The sequence below is a fragment of the Mizuhopecten yessoensis genome, unplaced genomic scaffold, assembly GCF_002113885.1.
Source record: "Mizuhopecten yessoensis strain PY_sf001 unplaced genomic scaffold, ASM211388v2 scaffold10755, whole genome shotgun sequence".
Classification (NCBI taxonomy): domain Eukaryota; kingdom Metazoa; phylum Mollusca; class Bivalvia; order Pectinida; family Pectinidae; genus Mizuhopecten; species Mizuhopecten yessoensis.
In genome coordinates, this window is record NW_018408705.1 from 53329 (window position 1) to 81011 (window position 27683).

Sequence of the window (27683 nt, forward strand, 5' to 3'; positions counted from 1 at the left end):
TTCTTCAAGTTACCGAAAACTAACTATCACAACTAAGAAAAGCCATGTATTTCAATGTTAATCATTGTTACAAACACACATTTGGAGCTGTTCGTATTAGTACGGCTTGTGTAACATAAACATACAACATTTTACATTTAAACACTTAGATCACTTGTAAATTAGTTAAATGTTTGAAGGTGGCGAAACTGCCTGCACCTTTGAGCAAAACCACGGAAGGCCTGATGACGTCACAAATGTTGCTGCGTGACGTCATTCAGGCGTGTTTACAACAATGTTTATTTATAGGCATTTCAGTCGAATCTTCTTCTGTATTGGTGCTCGTCGGCATTTTGATACATGCCTATTTGGTCGAATTATTAACAGAAACCCTATCTAATGTGACGAATTTGCCTTCACTGACGTTAGCATTTGTAGTGTACCTCTTCTCCTACACATACACTCTAATCAGTGATAGTAACCAAACTTTTGGGTATAATATTGAGTCCATGCCTTATACATGTCAGTATAGCTGTACTTTTAAACAGGACTGCACATATTAGTATATCAATAGTACTTTATGACTGGGTATTGATTACATTACTCTGGGCTTAAAGATTACAGGCAATGGTTTGGGCTTAAAGATTACAGGCAGTGGTTTGGGCTTAAAGATTACAGGTAGTGGTTTGGGCTTAAAGATTAGAGGCAGTGGTTTGGGCTTTAAGATTACAGGCAATGGTTTGGGCTTAAAGATTACATGTGCAGGCAGTGGTTTGGGCTTTTAAGTTTACAGTTAGTGCTTTGGGTTTTTAGCTAAGGCGTTAGCCGCCAGCTATTGGTATTACTTTAGTTAATGAGCTCAGATATTCATAAATGTCGATTTCACACAGACGGCCTCTAGCGGTAGTCACTGGTACTAAATTGAATCATATACCGGACCTGCTGTCTTTATTATGCGTAACTTTGGACTCAAATGCACTTGAATGGCTTGTAAATATCATTACTTTTCTTTATAGAACATATGATCTTATCACAACGTCGTATTCTTATTGAAAATGCACCCTGTTTATCTCAATCGGGAACTGCTACTTGAATGTAGGTCATGCATGCTACACGCAACTTCCGGTAAAAATACTTCAGTTAATGAGCTCAGATATTCATAAACGAGACATAACGTCACCTTCTAGTAATACTAAACAAACTGCAAATAAAATCCATTACCACGGACTCAAGTTCACTCAAACGTCATTGGATATAATCTTATTCTTAGTTAGAACTAAGTATCCTTCTAAAACTTCGTATTTACTCTTGGAACTGTCGCTGGATTAACCCTTTACACGGAAATATTGTCCTGTGATTGGCTAAAATTGGTGACATTTACGTCCCTGTTTACAATTATATATTGCGTGGTCAGAGCTATGAAGCGGTCCTGTTCCAACTAACTGAGGATAATCAAAAGTGCTAATCAGTAATAATATATCTGATTCACGCTTCATATGATTATAATGTTATCAAAATATTGCATATTCGTTCATCGTTAAAATAACAAATCCTTACTAAAAACTCTAAAAAAAGAAACGACGGCCATGTTAGATCACGCGTGATGTTATCCGTTTCCTTATATGGCCTTCACGGCCAAATATAGTATTACTACTGATGCGGTCATGTTTACTACAATTTCCATATTTGGTCATGACACCCATATTTAGACGTCTGACCTATATCGGAAAGATTGAGGAAGTTTCCAACATGGCAGTCAATTAGGATTTCGCTTGCACTTGTTACGTAAACTTGATAATTTAACGAAATATAAGGCGGAGTATAACTTACAATTATGTAGGAGATCAACATAAAAAGTTCATATTACAAACCTATTAATGGATACGGATCCTGTCAATTAATTCTAAAATCGCCTCCGTGTGATTCACACCAGGCTTGCCTAACTAAAATGGGATCAACCGGCCGGGGCAGATGAGACCGGGAATCATGTTAGAACTAGCCACTGTCCTTCTCTAGTTCCATATTGGTATTCTAACCTGAAGGCTTTTTTTACCTTCGCAGTATTATCATTTTGTTCTATTTTCATCATAAGATATGCTATTGCATTTTTATATCGCCTTCTCGCTAATTACAGCTCAGCCAGAAACGAAAATATGCTCCGATAGGCCTACATTTTATATGTCTGTTGGTGTGATTTGTGTTTTTCGTTTATTGAAGTATTACCATATAACAGGACTCTTTTATTTCAATATACACAAAAACAACAACACCTTCGGAATGATTTCAGACATATACTGCGGGAAAACACGAGTGATCTCCCTTACATTTAGACATGCGCACATTTTACTTTCGTTTTGTGTAGGCCTAGACATCATTCGCAACGCGAAGCGGAAAAGACGAAAATGCAGGCGAGTGTTGACTTAATGTTAGGCATGTTGTTTAAGCAGCATTGACAATGAACAATATACATACACTTCTGCAACGTTTACCTACTACTGATTCATAAATAAGGCTATGTATCCCGATTTCGGTGACTTGTGGCCAAGCATGCGGCCGAAGCCGCAGAGAATGGCGCATGTTGTCAGCGGCGATGACAAAAAGGAAGGTGCTTCTACGGTATGTATAGCAGTTATTATGCAAAAACAAACATAATAAACGGACGTTTTACTCTAGTGAATTACAGCGTCACGAGGAACGTCTTTCTCCAGACGTGTTGCAAAATTTTCGAACTGCTTAGTTGCAAACTGATTTCACTTAAGCGTTGTTTGTGAGGATATTTGGCCTTACATTTCTTCTCATTCAGTTAAAAAAAAACATGTTATAAACATTGTATTATTAGATTCATTGTGATGTTGGCTTTCATTGAAGTTTCAATTGTTATACTACTTGATGTTTTGGAAACTTAAACAAGTATAGTAGTTCTAAATATTATGAAATGACAGAAACATTAGGCCAAACAAATTACTTGTGTTTCTACTATCAGAAAAAAATAGGGTAGGTATGTATTAGCTAGGCATTTTATTGTTAATTTGAAAAATATCTTTACTGCGCTAATATAGAGCAGGAGTTCTGACTTTAACAGTGCATATAAAAACTTAAGGGTATTGTAGAACACAAATCTGAGATAAGTCTGGTTAACCACACTGGTGTCGAACACACCAATAAGTATAGTGTGTATAATATATCATAGTTTATACACATCATATTACTATTAGTGTGTCCAGTATCTGTGGGGTTAGCATAAACTCAATATTTGTTTTAAACTTTTAATTGGCCTTATATAATGATCATTTATAGGTCAGACAGGGTTTGGTTTCCAATTCGGAAACTAGACCTGTTAAAACAGTTATCATTTGTAATTTAGAGATTAAATATTTCTAAGCAGAAAAAAATGAACTATAAATATTTTTCAACCTTTTCTGAGTTGTACAATTTTAGAGTATCTTCTGTCTGAAATCTGAACATAACTTGTTTTATGATAAATGTGTAAAACAATTCCTCATACTGGGGTAAAGTTTTTCTATATATAGTCCCAAAAACTACAGATAAAATCCTTGAGCACGTACAAGATACAAAAATATATATTTTACGTCCATTTTGCAAAACATACAACATAAGCTACAAAGACAAAACATGAGTATAATAACAGAGACCAAAATATTACAACATGGAAAAATAAAATAAAAACATGTATGTACATGTAGTATACTGTAAGCTCAGAAAAAGAGTTTATCACTTGGAAAGCACTTAATAGGCACATTGAACACGGTAAGCACATCAGCACATGGTAATTTAAGCACATTTAGAACATTTGCATACAGCACATAAAAAACAAAACCATAACATGGAAAGCTTATTAGCACATAGTAGGCACATTTGCACATTGTAAGCAAAATAAAGGAGTGCAATGGACATCTCCATGTTTCCTGGTTAATTTCTTCTTTATGGAAACAACCAGGGGAGAGTGATGTTCTGCTTCATCTTTTGTATTAATGAAAACCGTGAATATCTAAGTGCGTGTGTTTAAACTAATTTTGTTTTGTTTTTACTGGTACCTTTTTATGTACACATGTTTTACCACCTAAGGAATTAGATGTCTTAAGCCCCCATATGATGTGCTGTTATAAGTTGAATTTAATGTACATTTTGTTTATATTTAGTTCTGCTACCAAAGAGATTGACTTATTGAAATGTTTTTGAAACATTTTAATGAACTCCTCAGCTTTAATGCCTTATTTCTCACTATACAAGCTCATATTGCTATGCCTCCTATTTGTTTGAATATCATCTCTAAACATTATTGCTGGTGCAGAAATTATATGGTAACTATGTTCTATTTTAGGGGGGGAAAGCAATCAATATTACAACAGACAGGGATGGTTATTGATGGGAGAAAGGAGGATGAGAAATAGGAACTGTACCAACTCTCTCATACCTTTGAGGACTTCATGAACTTTTTCAAAAGGCTGCAAGAACTATACCAACAGTGACATGACATTTTGAAATCTGTCAGTTACTTTATAGAGGAGGAACCTCTGACTAAATCATTTTCTCTCAGACACATGAAAGCCGAGTCCACAGATCCTTCCATCAGCGAATAGTTCAAATGTAGTTCAAATGCTTTCCTCGCAAACTTTTCCTTAATGGAGAAGTCAGTGATCTTTACTTGGAACAGATTGAATCTGTGAATATTGATGCTGAAAGCCTGATGAATGTGATTGAACAGCCCCTACTTGATGCTGAAACCCTGATGAATGTGATTGAACACCCACTACTGACTAAGGGCACAAATGTTGGAAACAACGTTTGTTTTGATCAATATAACACTATGGGTGGTGGGAGCAAATTGGAAAAAAAATTAAAAGTATGTTTTTAAAGATAGAAATACTGGTCATGGCTTCCTTTTAGTTTTTGTCCAATGAATTAAAAGTCAACGCAAATGTTAAGTAGTAAAAGAAATGTAAGATCCCTGGTATACATTGTACTTTTAACAATGCTTATGATCAATATCAATAAAATAAAATAAAAGTTATAATATGTAACTTGATATTTGTTAACTTCGCTCGATTTTACTGTGTCCAACATTTGATATTAAATCTTGTGTGATATATGAGAGGGATAGCACACAAGATTGTATCAATGTCAATGAAAGCAATTATTTCTTAAGTTTTCAACCATATTTCTTGAAACTTCATTTCTAAATTTCATACATCAATTGTTCAAGACAGTTTTAAGGTCAATTTCATTCAGTCAAGGTGAAGGCTACAGCTTCACAACCTGTTCATGTACATGTGACAGAGAAATTGTCAGTGCATTCCTAACTAAGTATTCAAACCAAATTTTATAAACCTTGATCCATCATTCTCAACATTAAATCATGCACTACCTGTTTGCATATACACAAGCAACCTCAACTTTCAATAAGTCCTGTTGTCAACATTTGTTGCACAATGCTATCAGTTCTGAAACCAACAATCATGACAACTGTAATAACATAGTATGTGTTCTAGCTGGTACATTTGCAGTACTCTTTTGAAATGTATTTGAAATTAATATGTGCATCTTATTTCAAATGCTAGCCTATGAAGATGATAAAGCTGAACATATGCTATAAAGTTGTTGTTTTCTTTGTGAAGAATTTATGCAATGGAAATAGAGGGAAAATAATGTAACTCTCCTAATCTTGTGTGTGTGTGTGAGTATGTATGTTTATATTTTGTTTATCTTATTCAATATTGAAACATACAACAATGTATCATATTGAATTAGAGTGCTTTTTATATTATTTGTTCATGGGAACACAGATTCAAAATAGTTCCATTTTTCATAAGAAGAGACCTTTTCACTGCAGTGAATATGTAAAACACTTTATTTAAAAGTTTTTCAAAATTATTGAGAGACTTGTAAATTTATGGGTAGCAGTAATCCACTTGCTTATCCACAATTTAGTTTCGGCAAGTAAACATCCTTATAAATATTGTTCTGTAACAATATACACTGACTGATGCAAAATTGAAACTTGAACAAAATTCACACGTATTAAAAAGCATGCCAACCCTGGTCGATGTGCACACTTTACAAGATAACTTGCTTGAATATATATTGATCAATATACAAACTTAGACGATAAGTTCAAAGTTGAGTGAAATCCATGCCTAATTAATTAGCATACTGTACTCTGATTGGTCAATGGTTTTATGCCAAGTAACTTTGTTAGATAAGGCAAGGGTTGATATCTTATTCAACAACAAAGGCAAAGTTCAAAGATGTTCACAATCTGTGCATAATCTATTCAATGGTTTAAAATAATCAGGTATTGGTCAAAGGGGTAAATGCCAGTTTCAGTTTTTAATGTTCTATGAAATACATTGTATGGACAAAGGGAAGCAATTCCAAATTCCTATGCAAATTAATTATCCAAAGGTTTAAAATGATATATTCTAGAGGAAACTTGGTACCACTCTTCTGACAAACCTATAAAGATATACTGTACACACAAGAAGAATAACTTCACAGTGGTACACTTTTACATAAAACTTTGATTCATAACAAATTAACAGTAAATCCTTCTGTACAATATGATGGGAACTTCGTCTTTATTTTGTTCTCCATTCCAAAAATAATATATATATCTTTTGCCTTAGCTTTCAGTACTTTCAGTACTTTGATTAAGTTTACAAACAATGGTTTGGGCATTTACGTTTACAGGCAGTCGTTATGGCTTTTCTATACAGGCAATGGTTTGGACTTCAAATTAACACGTTGGAGACATGTGATATTATGAGTTTGAGGAGAACGAGTAGTTTTTGTGAGTTATACAAAAAAGCAATAAAAAGTGGAGGGGATGGTTCTAAACATTCACACAGAGTATATATATACCAGTTAGAAATCTCCTCCATGGTAACATTTCCCAATATTGACAATCAAACCGTACAAAAAGTACATCCTGTCTCTACGCTTGTATACGTGAACCAATGTTCCACTTCATTGTACGGACTCATCAGGAGAATTAATTACAGGTCCAGAATGTCATATAAATTCATAACTTGCTTTGGTGCGATTTGACCTGAATGGCCTGCCTGTCAGACAGCTCCAATATCGGGAGGTCGATGATTGGGTTCTCGTCATCACTCATTCGTCAGAGTAACACCAACTAGGCAACTCCTTGTGTTGGTATGATAACGCTATTGCCTGACAAAGCTTAGTGATCGGTGGTTATTCGCCGTTGCTATTACAGCTCCGATACATTTATCTCCCTTAAATTGGCAAAGCATCGTAGGTTGATGTTCCCCTGTGTATGCTGTATTCGTTGTTCTGATTGTTCGGTGTAATTATGACTGGTGTATTATGTGGTTTCAAGGACATATTAAATCTTATGTAGGTCACCGGTGTGGTCGGTCGAAACAGGCTCATACTTTCGGTATTCAAACCAATATTTCTTCTCCAAAGAATGAAGTGAGGATCAGTTATTATTAGACTTACCTAAAGCACTTTCATAATATTTTGCCTGACAGCTTTTATCATTGTTATATTTGTTAACTCATATGTTGATTCTTATATCGTAGTTAACTCATATGTTGATTCTTATATCATAGTTAACTCATATGTTGATTCTTATATCATAGTCAACTCATATGTTGATTCTTATATCATAGTTAACTCATATGTTGATTCTGATATCATAGATAACTCATATCATAGTTAACTCATATGTTAATTCTTATATCATAGTTAACTCAAATGTTAATTCTTATATCATAGTTACCTCATATGTTAATTCTTATATCATACTTAACTCAAATGTTAATTCTTATATCATGTCCCTGCAGGTAGGGCGTAAGAATTGTACCTGCTGCCCCCAATTGCATGATCGTAAGAGGCGACTAAATTTGGGACCTTATCTCTTCTCTCCTTTCTAAATAACTTTCTTCNGGCCGAGACATACCAAAGTCTTTAACAATGGTAGTTTCTACTCCTGCTTAACGCTCAGCAAATTAGGAGTGGGACGACTGGTTCGCCCGTTGTCAGTATAATGTGACCGGGTGAGGCGTCCTGCTGGGTGTCTTCGGCAGTATGTTTCAGTGAGGTAGCACTATAAAGTCGGCATCAGTTCCGCGCTATCACAAGGAGATAAACACGAACATATCGCAGCCTCCCAAAATACACACGCATACACTACACGCATGCATCTTGCACACAGGGGAGGCCGTCCTTAAATGACCTTAGCTGTTAATAGGACGTTAAACAAAATCAAACAAACAAACAAACAAATCTTATATCATAGTTAACTCATATGTTAATTCTTAATATCATAGTTAACTGATATGTTAATTCATAATATCATAGTTAACTCATATGTTAATTCTTATATCATAGTTACCTCATATGTTGATTTTTATATCATAGTTAACTCAAATGTTAATTCTTATATCATAGTTACCTCATATGTTAATTCTTATATCATAGTTAACTCATATCATAGTTAACTCATATTATAGTTAACTCATATGTTAATTCTTATATCATAGTTCACTCATATGTTGATTCTTATATCATAATTAACTCATATGTTGATTCTTATATCATAGTTAACTCAAATGTTAATTCTTATATCATAGTTAACTCGTATGTTAATTCTTATATCATAGTTAACTCATATCATAGTTAGCTCATATTATAGTTAACTCATATGTTAATTCTTATATCATAGCAAATGTTAATTCTTATATCATAGTTAACTCATATGTTAATTCTTATATCATAGTTTACTCATATGTTGATTCTTATATCATAGTTAACTCATACGTTGATTCTTCTTATAACACAATTATTCATGTTGATTCTTATAACAGTTCGGAAATTGAGTATCTGGAAAACAATAATGACCAAGAAAATTTAACAAAAAAAAACAGGGGTCGAATTCTATCTGTTCACTGCCAGTCCTACGGATAATGATGTTGTTATCCATTCAAAACAATGGACACTCCCAAGATACAAGATACAACGTCGCATACAGGTAAACAAGGATCATTGTATAAACACGCAGACTGTTAGATAAATATGAGTTATATACCACACGTGGTATATGACCTTCAAGAGTTTTGATTGGTCGAGAAGATGAACTTTGACCGGGACGACTTTTTGCACGCGCTTTTTGCCAAGTTTTGTTTACGTCGTCTGCTATCAACATCTGACAAATGTTGGTGACTTTGTGAGGTTATGTGGAAAAGGGGATTATTAAGGTAATATTAAAAGAAGATGATACTTAAAGATTTGATGGCTTGTTTCAGGCAAAATTGCTACAGACGCTCGATATTATTTCGACGTCACACCGTCGCGTGTCCAAGTCGTGAAACCAAAACAAGATCTGTCACAGTGTCGGAAAATATTTCGTTCTCCCAACGTCCCGTTATCGCTATTTGGACGGCCTGACTATGGCTGAACTTTCACTATAAACGTCAACCATAGAACCGTCAAGAGGAAACGTAGGCCTATGGTTTTGGACATTGACAGCGATGCGTTCGTCTTCGTCACTTGGCGGGAGGCAGACTTCATACGATATGCTTACACGCATATAGTTCGTACGTTGTTAATTTATATAAATTAATGCAATACTGCTACTCTCAATATTTAAAGTCAGCAACACTGTCGGGAACAATATCTATTTCGCCAATACGAAAAGACTGTATAGCATCTACCGAACGTTTCCCTATACAAATGGCCTGGAATTTATCAGGGTTTGCTTTCATCTGGTTTAATTTAAACCAGTCTATTAAATTTGACAGTCATTTTCAATATTATGTTTTAAAGCATCTGAGTCTTTATTTGATTCACTGACAGTGTTGTCGTCTGCATAATAATAAAACCGTTAATGGTTTTGATTAATATGTTCTGATAAATTATTACAAGTCTCTTTGTGAGTTTTTCTAAACGGCGTGGTATCCGTCGCATGTTTTCCTAATTTAAAATATTTGAGAAGTCAACATCTCTTTATTCTGTTTTCGGTGGTAGAGATATTAACGTATGCTTCGTAGATCTCCGAAGTATTCTTAATCTGAAAATATTGCGTTCATGAGTAAACTTCAGTTGTAATTTGCATATCTAGAGTCCGTTGAAATGGAAACAAATCGAGGTTTGATAATACATTGACAGAATTAATACTTCTTTCTGATTGTTTGATGGGTTTTTTAAATGAATTGAAAATGCTTCAATACTCATGCATACTTAATATGAGTAGGATGCTGGATTAACAGCAGTGTGTTTGGCGTAGACGATCAATGTTTGTATCGAGTGACGTCCTTAATCGGAAGCCTGTGTAATTGTACATGTTTCTGAAAGGACCAACTAACTGGGAACATGATTCTGTTTTAGATGTTTAGGCTAAATGTTCAACACGACAATTCCTTACCATACTTACATCATAACATTGAGGATTCCTGGCCCACTGCAGGCAAACTATCAGATAATTCCACTGTTGTGTTTCCTATACAGTAACCCCCTTCATGTCGTTTGTCGTTTTGGGTACATTGTCTATAACTGTAGCACGATTGGGTCAGGGTACCTCCGTTGACCAGATGGCTCAATAGGTTTTAGAACAGAACACTGTTGTTGATTTATTTCATATTTTGTATCCTTTTTTAATTTCATTCAAATGATTGAGTTATATAAAAGTCCCGCTGGGTATGGTATATTTCTGGAATGCTTTATTAACTCTATAGTCACAACGGGGAAAAATAGGTTACCTGTTCAAAATGCTTGATTTATGTTTTGCAGTATTAACTAAACGGTGTTCGGAGTGAAATCTGGATCTTCTATGCGCATGCTTTTCTAACGTATTGTGTTAAGGTCGAATGTCATTGTTTGTTATGTTTCGGAAGCATAGCACACTTGAAATGATGACAGCAAACCAAGTTTCATATTAATTCTGTCTAGTCAAGCAGTATCCATGTCAACTGATAATCACCGTCTAGCTTAACTTAGTGTCATTTCTTTTCTAAACTAAATTTTGTCTAGTTCATAATCTGAAAACATAAATATTCGGCAGGTACATGTACATATGTAATGATAAAATATGAATCTTTATGAATATGTAACTTCCGCTGACAGCGTATACAAATGCCTATTATAGCATGCATGTACCCAAGTTATGAAATAAGTAGAAACAACTAAAATAAGATCACGGAATAAGATTAGTCCGTGATAAGATTAAAATGAAAAAAGTTAATTAATTAATGTTGTTGTATTTCCTCCTCCAATTCAGTGCAATTTTTCGTACGTGCATGTATATATTTCCGTTATAGTGCATTCTATCAACGCTATCTCTTTTCACGTATTTAAAAAAAAGTTTGGCCTTATTATCAGTGATGACAAAAACTTGACTGAGACGTATTTTGTGCTGTATTAAAAATAACAAAATTGAGCAGTTTCACTATTACAGAAAGATCATATCGGCGATAATAACAGGTTTGCCGCAATGCTTTACCTTTCTTCCTAGGAGTTGAAAATGATTTTTATAGAACTTCTAAAGCTCTCTATGTCTTAGTGAATATTACTTGAGACAGTGATATATTTGTTTATTCCAGTGTTTCGCTTTAATGACTGGTATTTTAACAACCAGATCTGCCAGCACCCTCTTATTCACTTGCTCATTGCTGTTCAAGTATTCCGTGACGATGATGTCTTGTTTGTTTGTTTGTTTGTTTTTGTGATGATTTTAGAAAACAAAACACATTTAAGTTCACTGAATGGATTACAATGCTCATTGCACTGACAAGCTTTATTCATGATGTTCATCAACGCTTTACAAAACGTTGTATTCCCAATGGGAGTCATTCATCTAGCTCCCACACCCAAGGTTTACCTGTCTATATAAACAATATGTATGGCAAAGTGTGTTTCTAGTGTGTTGTTTAATGCTGAACGACTCTCTACCAACTGCATATTTAGAGGTACTTATTGATAAAGTGTTGGTAGTCTAATGTGTGTTATGAGAAACACCCGTGGACGTTTGGGATTTTATTCTTGGTAAAAACATCATTAGAACTAACGCTGAGCATTAAAACATATTGTTATCATGTTTAAATAAAGGCTAAATTAGGCGATTTCATTAGGTATTTCACCGATTCAATTTCGATATTAACTACACGATGACGAATTACTCACTTTGAAACAAGCGAAGTTTTAAGTTTTATTAAAACGGCCACTTTCATCACATCTCCGTACATTAAAAAAAAGGCTGAAGAATGCAGTAAACAAGTTGCAATACAAGACAATAATGGCCTCGATTCCTTGTCTGGTTATGAGAAAAAGGCACCAAATAACAATTCCTTTGTGTTTGATGTACGCTTTGCATTGTATCGTTAAAATAACAACTTGTACAGGTCCTTCCGGGTCAGGAACGGCACCACTACTCTTTGATTCATATTGTTAGGATGCGAATCCATACATTTGTGTTATTTCAAAAGCGATTTATGTTAAAGAACATAAAATAAACTCGCCAGTTCGCGTAGAATCAACATTTAGAGTAGGATTTTCAAGCTTTTAAATTGCCTCATTTCGCTTAAAATCGATTCGGTTGAAGTGAAAGTTGTCGGAAATCACATGACCAATTAATTTCAAGATGAACTTTGAACTTGGTAGTAATCAAATATTAAGAGAGTAGTGAAGCCGATGTTGTTTACGAAGGCTAATTATGAGGGGGGGAAACGGAAACAAAAGAAAACCAAAAATCGGATATTAAAGAGAATAATGTAGCAGATGATATTTACGAAGGCTAATGAGATAAAAGCAAAACGTCAGAATGTTCTGTTTATGGATACAGAACGTCAGAATGTTCTGTTTATGGATGCAGAACGTCAGAATGTTCTGTTTATGGATGCAGAACGTCAGAATGTTCTGTTTATGGATACAGAACGTCAGACTTTCTGTTTATGGATGCAGAACGTCAGAATGTTCTGTTTATGGATGCAGAACGTCAGAATGTTCTGTTTATCGATGCAGAACGTCAGAATGTTCTGTTTATCGATGCAGAACGTCAGAATGTTCTGTTCATGGATACAGAACGTCAGACTTTCTGTTTATGGATGCAGACCGTCAGAATGTTCTGTTTATGGATGCAGCACGTCAGAATGTTCTGTTTATGGATAGAGAACGTCAGAATGGTCTGTTTATGGATGCAGAACGTCAGAGTGTTCTGTTTATGGATGCAGAACGTCGGAATGTTCTGTTTATGGATACAGAACGTCAGAATGTTCTGTTTATGGATACAGCGATTAAGATAACGGATCACATGCATGATGTTATCCGTTCTGTAATTGCCATGATGCGATATCGAAAAAGATTGCATACGTGATTTGCTTGAAATATAAACCCTCAAATATGTAATGGTTCATTTACCACGTGTCCATGTTATTACCAAGTTTGTTTCATTTCTGCCTCCCAAGCACGAATCAGTGCTGTGGAATCTCGTCACCTATTGTATTATCGTGAAGTGAAGATTCCTACAGCATGTAATGAATGACATACCATAAACAGTTCGCCCGTGTTTCCTCTGGCCCTGACATCAGACTTAGACATTTTCACAGATAGATGTCTGGTGTATCTATCTGTCAAAATGTTTAAAGTACACAAACAGTATAGCTCACTTTGAAATACGTTTAAATATTTTGTTTCTTTACCAAGTGTGTACAAACATTGTGCTCGTTTCTGCCGTTTCTGATATTTATTTCGGTTTGAGTAACGACATTGACTCGTGTACGTGAATTTATGGTTATTTGTGATTTTCGTGATCTTTGCAATCACAATACTGTGTATTTCCAAAAGCGCGATTGAGAATTGAAATCAAAATTATATTTACACATGCAAAGCATGGTGTCGATGTTGAGAAAGTAAATCTACTGACAGTGAATTAGTGGCACTGTCCGAGCTTTATAGGCTGTATATTGTGTGGACAACTGTATAATGCGATGTTTTTCTCTTTGTTACATGTTACAGACGGACGACAAAGGTATGTTCGATACCACTTTGTCAGAGGAGTACGCCATAGCTGCCCAGACGTTCGAACTGGACAGAGAGTCTGTATGGAAGCTGTCCCTCGCTAGTATAGACGCCATTTTCGCTGATGACGACGTCAAACAGACGCTTAGAAACAAGTGGCATGAACTTAAACCAAGTCTAAATATCACCTAACGTAACATTGAAGATGATCATTGTGTCTGCTGGGTTGTCCGGTGATGATAATCGTCGCCTTTAACGATCAAATCAAACGATGCTGAAGCCACTGACGACCAAAGAAATCCATACTGCCATTGTTTTTATTGTACAGTTTGTATATTTGTCAATGCTCACTGTGACTTACAATGTAGATAGAAAGTAATCTATATGAGTACAGGTGAGGAATATTGAACAGATTCCATGTATGTTAATTTCATTATACACATAGGGTTTGAATGTTTGAATGACAACACTTCTTTAAGAGTCTAACTCGTGTATCCCTTAATTCATAAAGTTATAAATTGTCATTTTAAATAAATTGTAAAAGTATCAGCTAAACTAGTATTGCCCAGGTACTGACGAATTGACTCCTACCAGTAAATATGCATGTACCTTGTTAAAATGTATATCATATGAAGTTTGAATAAATTGCTTGTAAACTGGAAAATCTTCGTTGTTCGAGTTTTGATCAGTGTACACTAACATTTTAGCTCGTATTGATTGCTCGATAAGCATTTTCGGAACTTGAGAAAAAATAAAACAAAAGAAGACAAATCAGTAAAGCTCGTGGTCGTAACGTTCTGTTTATACCTGCTGCAAACAAACAAAAATATGAATTTTATTCAAAAGAATAACTCGTATATAAACTATCTTCAAAATACAGAGAGGAAACAAAATTTCAACCACGACGAAACTCGAACTCGCAATCTTCCGATTCGAAGTCGGACGCCTTATCCATTAGGCCACGCGGTCTTTTTTCCCTCTTTAACATACATATTAACATGTATAGTTAAAAGATACATTTTTATTTTAAATGACACCAGTTTATTTGTTGCAAAATAAGTGATAATTGTGGTATATAACGCGTATTAAACTCCCTATTCGAAATTATTCTTTAGTCGTTTTTCAGTGTAATGTATAAATTTAAAAAAAATAAATTTACACTTTTTATTTTGTAGGCCGCTTCTTACTAGTGTATTGTTGGTATTAACATTTTTATATTGCGTTTTATGTGTTAGTTGCTATTACGGTTAAGAAGAAAACAAGTTGACCAGTTAAAAGTTTATATAGTACGTTAGTATTTCTCATATCATATACATTTTCTGTATAAGCATTAGTTAAACCCCAGTTTCTGTGGCACCAAAAGTGCGTCACCATTGTCAGTTTACCTAAAAATACTTTTGCATACCGAATATACATATGCAAAAATATTTTCAGATACGCAGAATTCAATTTTCAGGAATGCGATGTTATTTTTGCATTTGCAAATGTATTTGATTTTGATGCATTTCCAGCGCCATAAAGCCGCCTAATAAGATCGACAATGATCTACTTGGATAGGAATGTTTGATACGGCGTAAGGTTAAACTATAATGTAACTACTGACAAACATACCCGCCGCTATTTAATAGCCGACCGAAATAGTGTATGAAACGGGTTAACATTGATTTTGACCTCAATATTCCAAAATGGCGGATTATGCAAATTAGATGAGCAGGCTTACATAACAGAAACCTTTCATTTAAGTTCTTAATTATGTTATATATTTACCACTATATGTTGTGGCTTCTTCATAAACAAATCGAATTCATATGACATTCATACAGACTGTCCATTACATGACATACGTGTTGACGTCATCTTTTTTTCATATCATTATTATTTATTATTAATAAACGTTATTCAATTTCTTTGATACTGGAAAAAATAGTAAGTGAAAGCATTGAATCGTGTTGATATAACATTGACTGTTGACATTACATTGACTGTTGATATAACATAGACTGTTGGTATAACATAGACTGTTGATATAACATAACATAGACTGTTGATATAACATAGACTGTTGATATAACATTGACTGTTGGTATGAATGACACAGCTTTGCAGGCAGTCAAGTCACAACGCTCTAGCACCCATCATGATGTCATTTTGCAGAGCTTTGTCATTTATTCAGACTGTTGATGCCAAATTTCACTGATTGAATAACTCTATATTATTCATAACAATACATAAAGCGGGATCTTACATGAGTTACGAGTCTAAGAATTTTTCAATTAGGCGAGCTTAAATGAGAATTCGTGACGAGTTTCATAAATTTCATATGAAATGAAAACGAGTGTAAAATCCTGTTTATCAAATATTCAAGATTTGTGGCATTTATTCGTGTAAAACGACAATTTTCATGCAACCTTGAAATGTAAAAAGCCGCCATGTTGACTCCAGTGCGTAAGTCTGTGACGTCACGTACTTGTCTTAGACGTCACGATTGAACCAATGGAATCTTACAACCATGAGTATATTCACCGGATAACATTGAGTGGCTATACGGTCGATTAGAACATGAAATTTGGTTTGAACTCGAGACCGATACACACCTCAACATATACTACGCTAATGTTAGCAACATTGTATTTCATTACTTCAAGTACGTAGTAAAGTACTCTGTGACCTGAACTGGCGACGTGTCATTCTGCAGCGGACTGACCAATCAGAAAGAAGCTTACAAAAGTCGGTCATTTGGCCCGCCCCTACTGGCGAGCACTCGATCTGTAAGTTGACGAGGCGGAATATTTATATTGTTCGTGAACGTCCTGTTTCCAAATTTTGGATTAAAATTGATCAAATTCTTACATTTTCATGTCAGTATGCATACCAATCTGTGCGTATCGACAAAATCGGTAATTTGCTTAGATTTGTGAAGAGTTTTGCGTAAATATGTGAAATGTTGTATTTGATTTCGGATCTAACTAGATACCTTCACACGGATGGAACGAACGTTTCAGTGATCAATGGAGGTAAGAACAAGGAATGTTTACTTTTTACATTTTAATTTGTTCAACAAATACATTTCATCGGTCGGTTCTTTCTGTTCTGTTGTCTGCTATCATTATCAGCGGGATTTCGCTAAGAGGCGAGCTTGACGCCATATCGTTTTGGTTAGAAACGGGGCGTGGCTTAAGTGCGATGGGAGGAGCTTAACACGATTGATCATGATTCTATCGCAAATTAGAACATGGTCCATATCCAATCAAAACACGCGTTGCAAACGAATCGTGTTAGAATGTACTATTTGTACGCATGTACAGGTACATATACTTGATTGGTGTTTTGTTTAAGCCTTGGAACAGACCTTTCAGGATTTTAGCTTTATTTATGTAAAGGGCTTACTGATGTAACTTCCATCTCGAGTTAATGAATGAAAGATACAAGAAGGTGAAAACTGAAGTAAACCAAGTTCATCTCAAGTACTGTACATTTCGTCTGTGAACAATAATCGTCTTTTTAACCAGCCGTACACTATATATAGACGTTTAAATAATTTGTCAATATAGCTATGATCTCTTTGAAGGATCCCCGTACCACTGCCCAAATCTCTAACTAAGTGTTAGAATTTGTATTTTTTTCGACATGACTAGTTTTAATCAATCATTTCTGAAAAAGAAACTACACTTTGCGGGATTTAAATGAGAAATAAGAATAAAAGTTAAATAAACAAAAACATTATCGACAACAGTGTTCTGATTGAAAACAAATCAGTTGGACTACACGGGATTCGGACCCTGGACTTCAGATTGTTATACTATCGCTGTGACCGATTGAGCTATCTGTTCAACGGTAGTGTCCTGGCCCAGTTGTGCTATAGTTATATCAAAACGGAAGTGTCCTGGCCCAGTTGTGCTACAGTTATATCAAAACGGTAGTGTCCTGGCCCAGTTATGCTACAGTTATATCAAAACGGAAGTGTCCTGGTCCAGTTGTGCTATAGTTATATCAAAACGGAAGTGTCCCGGCCCAGTTGTGCTACAGTTATATCAAAACGGAAGTGTCCTGGCCCAATTGTGCTACAGGTATATCAAAACGGTAGTGTCCTGGCCCAGTTATGCTACAGTTATATCAAAACGGAAGTGTCGTGGCCCAATTGTGCTACAGTTATATCAAAACGGTAGTGTCCTGGCCCAGTTGTGCTACAGTTATATCAAAACGGAAATATCCTGGCCCAGTTGTGTTACAGTTATATCCAAACGGAAGTGTCCTGGCCCAGTTGTGCTACAGTTTTATCCAAACGGAAATGTCCTAGCCCAGTTGTAGTACAGTTATACTGTACCCAAACGGTAGTGTCCTAGCCCAGTTGTGCTACAGTTATATCCAAACGGAAATGTCCTAGCCCAGTTGTGTTACAGTTATATCCAAACGGAAGTGTCCTGGCCCAGTTGTGCTACAGTTTTATCCAAACGGAAATGTCCTTGCCCAGTTGTGTTACAGTTATATCCAAACGGAAGTGTCCTGGCCCAGTTATGCTACAGTTATACCCAAACGGAAAAAGGGAGGTATAAACGAAAAACCATATCCCAGTGTGACAGGGCTCCTAAAGTACAGGTAAACCGTGTTAATGAGTCTCTAGATCGGTCTGTATTGATTAAAACTTGTTTACGTAAAACAAAGCATGTAAATATACAACATGTTATAAGAATATAGATAAAGAGTATATACCGATTTATGCTAGAATTGTGGGATATCATATGGATCAACATCATATCAAAAACATAAAATTACGGGGCTGGATTCTTGGTAAGTGTTGAATGGTGGTAATGTGCGCAGTAGTTTGTGAGTGCAAAGAGTTGGTGTCGGCACTTTGCAGTTTATTTATAAAGAACGCTCACACATGTATGAAGATTATTATAGACCTAGGTTTATTTCAAAAGACTTATTATGGATTTAATAAAGCTACATCATATGTGTCCATCGGTGCAATTAAAAAACAATTGGTATTAATCTAATAAAACTATGTATGTCCCTCGGCGCCGTAAAAGTATAGATGAAATGTTTCACTCGGTGCAGTGAAGATGAAATGGTATGGATTTGATAACCTACTTGATATTATAAGTAGGTCCTGCGGTGTAGTTCAGAATGAGTGAATTAAAACGTTATATGGCCACTGCTAATCCATTAAATATGGACGAAGAAAATCCCTTGAACGTCTATCACTAAGAGACTCAATAATATTTTCCGCCTTTTTTAAAATCATGTTTTTATGGTTTATTTTTACACTTTTAGATTGTTAATAGGAAACAAAAATATATGTTGCTTAAAAACAGATGCAATTGATAAGACTGTGATACCAGACTCCACACACCTTCGTTACAAACATTATTATATACGCCTTATGTCAACAGATAAGACACAACACACGTGTACATAACCAAGGTAGATATAAACGATGATGATAATGTCAGCCGTGTGTCTATTTGTACATTCCATATGTGCCCCGATCAACCGATGTAAGCCCAACATTTAGATTTGTTGACAACTGGACATTTATTGTCGTACGAAATGCCAAACAGCTGAATGTGTAGAGTCCTCCCGACGCTGAAAAATGAAACAACAGTTATCCCAATGCTAAAATTTTAAAACAACATTCCTCCCGACGCTTTCATGTTGCACCAACAGTCCTTACGACGCTTTAATGTACATGTAGCACCAACATTCCTCCTGACGCTTTTATGTTGCACCAACAGTCCTTACGACGCTTTAATGTAGCACCAACATTCCTCCTGACGCTTTAACGTTGCATCAACAATTCTAACGCGCTTTAATGTTGCACAAACAGTCTTCCCGATGCTTTCATGTTGACCAACAGTCATTACGACGCTTTAATGAATCACCAACAGTCCTCACGACGCTTTAATATTGCACCAATAGTCCCCTCGACGCTTTAATTCTGTACCAACAGTCCTCCTGACGCTTACATGTTGAAGAAGCACCAACAGTCCTCCTGACGCTTTAACGTTGCACCAACAATCTTCCAGATGCTTTCGTGTTACACCAACAGTCCTTACGATGCTTTAATGTAGCACCAACAGTCCTCCTGACGCTTTAACGTTGCATCAATAATCCTTACGCTTTAGTGATGCTTTCATGTTGCACCAGCAGTCCTTATCATGGCAGCTAAACCAAAAAATATAAAATAACATTTGAAGATAACTTGTGTGCAAAAACAGCGAACGTCTTATCTTTTATTTTTTGTTTGTTTGCGTCATTGATGACATTTCAGTTATAAAGAACAATTTCGTGCACTCTCCAGCCGCGACCGACATTTACGAGAGAGGAACCTGATGAAAAGTGACACTTCGCTGAGACTCGGTGACACAAGGTGTGTATTCATGCACACCATGACAGGACGACGCCATGTAGTGTCGTGTCATTAAAACATTCAAACCCGTGGATAGGACGCAAGGCAGTTTTTTTGTATAGTTTCAACTGCGTCATTTTAAAACTTAACTTTTTAAAAACAGAGGTAATATACAAAGCTTATATGTAGTTCATTAACGTTGATCTCGTGTGAAGCAGAAAAAAATAGCATCTTGTCATTTCTAACCAAGACCTTGCACACAAGGTAATGTGTTTGAGGCCTTTAAAAGAAGTCTGTACCAAATACACCAATAACCGTACTAAAAATATGAGCCTGAATTAAGGTTGCTTGATCGCTTTAACGGTTACAACAGAGCATGTATTTGAGTGTGAATCACAAATGAAGATCTTGATCACATCGTTCTTTTATTGAGCGACTAACTGCTCGAAATAAGCATGTGTTAAAATAACTTAAATTTATACAAATTATGTCCAATGATTAACGACCACAAGTTGACACCACGCAGTAAGAGTCGTTTCTGGAATATACAATCAATAAAAAAACAGTGTCATCTCAAAGACAGTAAGTTGTCTTTAAGTACGCCCTCAATAGGCCTTGTTCGGATTATTCAAATTCAACCACATGATTCAGGCTTATTTTCCACTAGAGACACGTAGTCATTTACTGGAGTCATACATGTTTTCATGTTTTGATGTATGACTCAACATAGACTTTGAAACTGTCCAAATTACTGGTTAAAATCTACCGGTGAAGAACGTTTTGAAGTGAACATTACCTGTAAAAGTATCTAAAACCAAAATGCACTATAATATGATGTCAGTTATTACATACATAAATTAAGCCAATATCACAAAACATGATAACGACCATTATCGACGAGGGAGGAAGATATTTTGGTGACACTCATGTGACAGTAAATGCAATTATGGCACAGCAGGACAGGGTGACATCCTGCCGTTGCATGTCATTGACAAATTAACTATCATCACCTCATAACGTTATCATTTTAGCAGAGTTCATCAGCGTCATTTGTTAAGTTTAACGATTAAAATACAGAAGCAAAAAGCAAAGTTAAGTAAATACGTAGTTCACAAGTATTGACTACAAGTACTACAAAAACATAAGCATATTTTGTTATCACCAACCAAGGCTTAGCATGAAAGGCGACGTACTTGAAGCATATTGAAGCATTCTTGTATGCAATAAGCCATATAATCATAATTAAAAGCGTTGCTGTAATTCTTTGGGTGTCATACCAAATAAACCGATGATAATTATCAGCCTGACTTGAAGTTACTTAATGGCACTACCGGTTACAACAGAGCATGCATTTGAGGGTTGATCACAAATGAAAGGTCGGGATATACATTTACCAATATAAAATTGTTCTCATTGTAACGCGATTAACTCTCCTTGCTCGAGGTAAGTATCTGCTAGAATTAACCTTAATCGTGATGATTTTACCCAATGCTTACCGAGCACAAGTTGACACCGTGATGAGGGACACAATCAGCATCTTACCAACACTTACCAACACATCGCTCAAGGATCATGAAACAAACTTTGACTGAAATCTAATGTTTGGAAGATGATTTTTGTTAAATATCCGTGTATTTGTTATCGGTATAATGAACAGTTAAGACATAGGATTTCGGTATGTAGCAAGTTTAGACATGGAATAGCAAAACTTTCTTATCACTTCCGCTGCTCGAATTTAACATACTATTATGAAAAAAACAGATCTGCAGGACTCGGGGAAACAGAACCTTGTTTTGTTTTTAAGGTCATACTTTAACAGTTAACTGCTATACTCTAGTATGGCTTCGTTATAAACGCATTTCTGTACAGACGCAACAGTAAATTGTTGCTTGTGTTGTTTATAGCGTTGATGAATTATCTTTGTCTATGTTGACTATGTTTAGTATGAAGATTTCTCATTTTCCTTGCTGTTGTCTCCTAGTTCATTTTATTTATTTATTATTTGTTTCTTCGTTCGTGTTTCCAATTGATTAAAGATATTGATTTTTTGAAACTTTAGTTTACTTGTTTTATTTTCTTATGAAATTCTTAAGTCTTCTTTATTTTCATGGTAGCGACCAAAGATTTTAGCCGTATTAGGTACTTCATATCCTGACGTTTTACTACCTTCTTTGTTGCTCTTGTTAAACGAGTAATGAAGAAATGACCATGACAAGACCGACAGAAATATATGATCTTATTAATGGAGTCTAGGTCTCCAGTGAGCTACACAGCTTAGGATGACAAGTGCTCATGATCACAACAGCTGTCTGACAGGAACACAAATTGTTGTTTTCATAAAAGTTTCGAAGGAAAGGTATTATGTTGTAGCACATATATAAGTCACATACATGAGTGTCCTGATGTCATATATTAAATAAATACAAAACATTATCGTAATATGTAGAAAATAAATGTGTGATCACATAGACTTCGCGGCTATGGGTTTGTCATCAACAGTGACGTGCTTCAAATTGATAGGGAAGGGTACTTGTATGTAACGAGTACTACTGAGGAAAAGAAACAAAATTGAAATAAAGCCGGAATGTTTTTCATACAGATTTCAAAAAAGATGCTATCATTATAGATGTATTTTAAAATAAAAGCCCGAAAAAAAAGAGTCTCCATTGAGTTTAATTTGAGGTCTGAAGGATAAATAAGATGAAAACAGTTCTCAACACTCCTCAATAACAAGGAATTATCAATTTATTTTAAAGTGTATGATCATTCTGTAATTTAAGAGTACCTTTCATGCAATAGCCGTTTTGTAAATCTAGCTTCAAAAATTAATACATCAAAATAAAAAGGGAAAACAGAACAAAATCCAAGTAATAAAAGGAAATTACTTACTTGTAAAGACTAGACAAACTCGAACCCGCAATGCTCCTATTGACGCAGGCCCCTTATCTATGAGGCCTTTCTGTCTGCGCAAAACTGTCTTATTTCATGCAGATTTCAGCCGGATTGACAAATCCTGGCATTCTGATAATTTACTTCGTGTTGAAAACAGAATGATAAGTCTGACTTGTAACATAACAGTAAATGTACCACAAACTAGTTTGGAAGGATATCATTCTACACAATTTTACTTGATGAATATCATTGGAAATGTTGTCGGTTGCTCTCGAGTCTGATGCGTATTAGTCTTAATATTAGCACCGTTCACATCCATTTTTTCCTCATCACACAATGTTTTGTTAGTTAAATAAATGAAAACAAATAGAAGGAGATTGTGTGATGTGATGATTAATTAACAGTGTGGGATTATGATCACGCACTTGTTAGGAAAACATGCAAGAACATCAGTTTTGGAGATTCGGTATTCCTGTTGTTGACTGATTGGAAAGCACATTAAAAGTAGACATATGGGTTCATTTGCATGCAAGTAAATCCTATGTCTGCAATCTTTACAAGATAGATAGAGACAGCGCCTTATTCCCACTGTCTAGCGTTTACAGTGTTTACAGTTTACATGGGTTTCGAAGAAATATGTTGTTTGCAATATGGCTCACACTTATCAATCTGTTGTAAATTTCTACTCGACCAGGAAAAGATGGCTAATTTCTTCATAATGCCTTTTATTATTATCTTCGCTCACAGGTATAACTTTACAGATATGCTGATAGATGCTGTGGACTGTTTTATAAGTTATCAAAGGTGTGGCAGGACACTGGCGTATTGGTCTTGAGAAAAATAAAAAGACGAGAAGGGACGAAAAAATGAATAAAAACAACGACAGATAAAGACCGAATAATCTATGCAGAAACAAATTGTGATGGTGATGGAAGTTTTAAATGTAACAGGTAATTGAAATAATCACAAAAATACGAAGAAAGAAAACACCTGTTTGTAAAAGCTGTTGATATTCTAAAAAGCCAAACAAAGAAAACATTTACAGCAACATATTACCATTTCGTTCCTTCAGACACCCTCAGTGGTACTAAATATCAAAATAACGAATCCTCAACGTCTGAAGTATTCGAAATCATATGAAGAATACGAAATGAAAAATATATATATATTCTTATCTTGGGCCAATAGCTTGCAGATGGTTACTCACTGATATATCTTAACATTCGTATTACACTGTATCACCATGTATAGGTATTGCTTATCAGTGATAACATACACTGTATCACCATGTATAGGTATTGCTTATCAGTGATAACATACACGTAGTCATGAGATAAAGACTTAAATGATACTATGATCATAACATGTATAGTCTGATCACATTGACCTGTCGCGTTAAAGTGTGACTACTGTACTGATACATGTATCAAAGGAAATAATATATCATTCAGGGAACGTGATTATACGAGTTATAGGTGATACAGTTGTGACGGCCCTAAGTGTATAGTGATAATATGACCTAACCATTGAACCGGGGGTAGGGCATATGCAATCGCTCGATATATAAAACGAAATGCCAACACAAAAAGAAACGACCACGACGAGACTCGAACTCGCAATCTTCCGATTCGAAGTCGGACGCCTTATCCATTAGGCCACGCGGTCTATACATTTATTTATAAAGTTGATATATCATATCTCGCGGGTTAGAATAATAATCATTTTAGGACATCTTTCAACTCCCAGATGACATTATTGAAAATAAACATGGTAAACTGTACGTGTGTGTATATACTTGCATTAATAAAGATTCTCCAGACCAAAAAGTTTCATGTCGGATTCATATAAATGAACAACGACTGTAAATTTGACCAATGTCGATCAAGCATGTGCTGATCGACAACAAAACCGAAATAAATATGAACCAATTCGGACAGACTGACCACATGGACCTGATAGTTTGTTTGGACCTAAACTAAGCTGTTCAGAGTAATTTTACATGTTTAGGGTTTGAGATCAACTTTCGGTAAAAATGCCAACCCCACTGATGATACACGAGAGTGGAGGAAATCTCTCGATGTCGAAAAATCGATTCTACCTAACTTTTTTGCTTTAAAAACAACATTTCTTGTTGATGAACAATGAAACGCTTAGTACCGTTTACACACTTCCTATACAAACGTAAAATGTATTCTCCTTCCGCAAACATAATCCTGGTTTCCTCCAAAAACACACACCATTTCCAATGCAGGTTGGGGTCAGCCTTGTGCCGAAATATGTTGTGTGATTGGCGAAAACCGCAGCCATATATTCTATAATATAACCAGCCAAACAACAATACATGATCCAGCACGTGACTGCCGTTAACCCCGTGAATATGGAAAAAGTGTCTCTATGACTGCGAAAAACATTTGATCTTAAACCCCAAAACTTGTAGAAGTACTCTGAACATCTTAGTTAAGGTTCAAATACAGCTGTGCCAAATTCGCAAGTCCCTGTCGGACTGCCATGATTCTCAATCACCTTGCTCAGTGTGACGTCGCATACTCCACAAGAGACAATGTCACGAATTTAGTACTGGGGAAACACTCTTGACCTTAGACACCATACCAGACGAAAGATTGGTACAAATCATATTTGGACGGAAGTCTCTGACAAAGAGGAGGACTCTGCGAATTATTTATTTTCTGACATTTCATTTTTGTATTTTTTTCCTGTATGACCAACTAACTAGGACATAAAGCTTAGGCTAAATGTTCAAAAAGACAATCTCTTACCATACTTACATCATAACATTGAGGATTACTGTCCCACTGTCCCAAATTACAAATCCCGCAAGTGGTTTACATATACATGTATATCAGAGGAAAATATTTTGCAAATTATATACTGCAGCATTGAACAAAAAAATATCTTTGGTAAACTATAGATTACAAACACGGATTACAGACATTTCAGTTTAAAAAAAAGACTTTTTGCCCATGGTAATAACCATGTCTACGGTAAAAAATAACATTCTACAGAGTACGATGCCCATTGTTACGTTGTAGTGTTGATAAATCATGTATTATAGTACTACTTTGGAAACGTGCTCAAAATTATATTTATAATCCCTTCTGAATAAGTATCTCGCCTTGCGTTTTTATCAAAACACATCAATCAAGTTTGCATCAGAAATCAACAAGGGGTCAGCTGAACCTAATGCAACGGTAAAAGCTATTCTTTATCACAAACGTGTCTCTGCGAAGCTCATTAATACAAAATGCAATGCTATGACCGATACTCTACAAACTGCATATCTACAGGTTCACATGTATGTAAACTGTCGGTTTTAAAAGTTGTCAAACGTGTGCTATGAGAAACACGCATGGGCGTTGGAGATATTTTTCTTAGTAAACAGCATTTGAACCAACACTGTTAAAACATACTGTGTATTGTGTTTAAATAACACCTAAACCTAACTAAGCAAATAAATGTTAATTAAGATTTTTTAAAAATCATTTTCATTACATCTCTGTACATTAAAAACTTAAGCTGAATGCAGTAAACGAGTTGCAATACAAGACAATAAAGGCCCCGATTCCGTGTCTGATTATCAGAAACCGACACCAAATAACAATTTCGTTGTATTTGAGGTACGCTTTGCATTGTATTGTTAAAATAACAACTTGTACAGGTACTTCCGGGTCAGGACTGGCATCGCTATTCTTGATTCATATTGTTAGGATGCGAATCCATACATTTCTCTTATTTCAAAAGCGAATTATGTTAAAGGACATCAAACAAACTCGCCAGTTCGCGTAGAATCAACATTTAGAGTATGATTTTCAAGCTTTTAAATAGCCTCCTTTAAAGTAAAATCGATTTGATTGTACATTGTAGTAATAGTTATCGGGGACACATTATCACATGACCAATTAATTTCAAGATGAACTTTGAACTTAAAACGGGTTGGTATTTATCAATTTTAAAGAGAGAAGTGAAGCCGATGTTGTTTTCAAAGGCTTATGTAAACAATAAATAAGAACAAAACACAAAATAAAATTGGTTTGTATTGATCAGATATTTAAAGGAGCAGTGTAGCAGATGGTATTTACGAAGGCTAAAGGGATAAAAACAGAAGGTCAGAATGTTCTGTTTATGGATGCAGAACGTCAGAATGTTCTGTTTATGGATACAGAACGTCAGAATGTTCTGTTTATGGATACAGCGATTTAGAAAACAGATCACATGCATGAGGTTATCCGTCCTGTAATTGACATGATGGAAAGCGTGCGATATCGAAATAGATTGCATAATATTATGTGATTAGTTTGAAATATAAACCCTCAAATATGTAAATTCCATATATAGTATTATTGACTTAACGTTTGAACATATTTGCTTTTCGTACTGTGTATAGAACTTGTGCTTGTTTATGCCTTTTATGATTATATGTTTCAAGTTTTGGTAACGATATTGCCTCAAA

At 35.3% G+C, this 27683-nt stretch overlaps 1 protein-coding gene and 2 non-coding genes across 4 annotated transcripts in view; 1 reads left to right on the plus strand and 2 right to left on the minus strand.

Moving 5' to 3' along the window:
- LOC110462166 (adenosine deaminase-like protein) overlaps positions 1 to 27683 on the plus strand; it is a 54849-nt gene that overhangs the window by 26512 nt on the left and 654 nt on the right. The window contains exon 9 of one of the 2 annotated variants that reach the window (XM_021516012.1): positions 13972 to 14380. The exons of the other annotated variant lie outside the window; for it this stretch is intronic. Coding sequence (XP_021371687.1) covers positions 13972 to 14166 — 195 coding nt within the window. The 3' untranslated portion in view covers positions 14167 to 14380. Of the gene's footprint in view, positions 1 to 13971; positions 14381 to 27683 lie in introns of those variants that run through there. 2 annotated transcript variants of the gene reach the window in all.
- Positions 14871 to 14943, minus strand: Trnar-ucg. Its single transcript has one exon. It is a non-coding gene; the product is annotated as a tRNA-Arg (tRNA).
- Trnar-ucg lies at positions 24808 to 24880 on the minus strand. The gene has a single exon. It is a non-coding gene; the product is annotated as a tRNA-Arg (tRNA).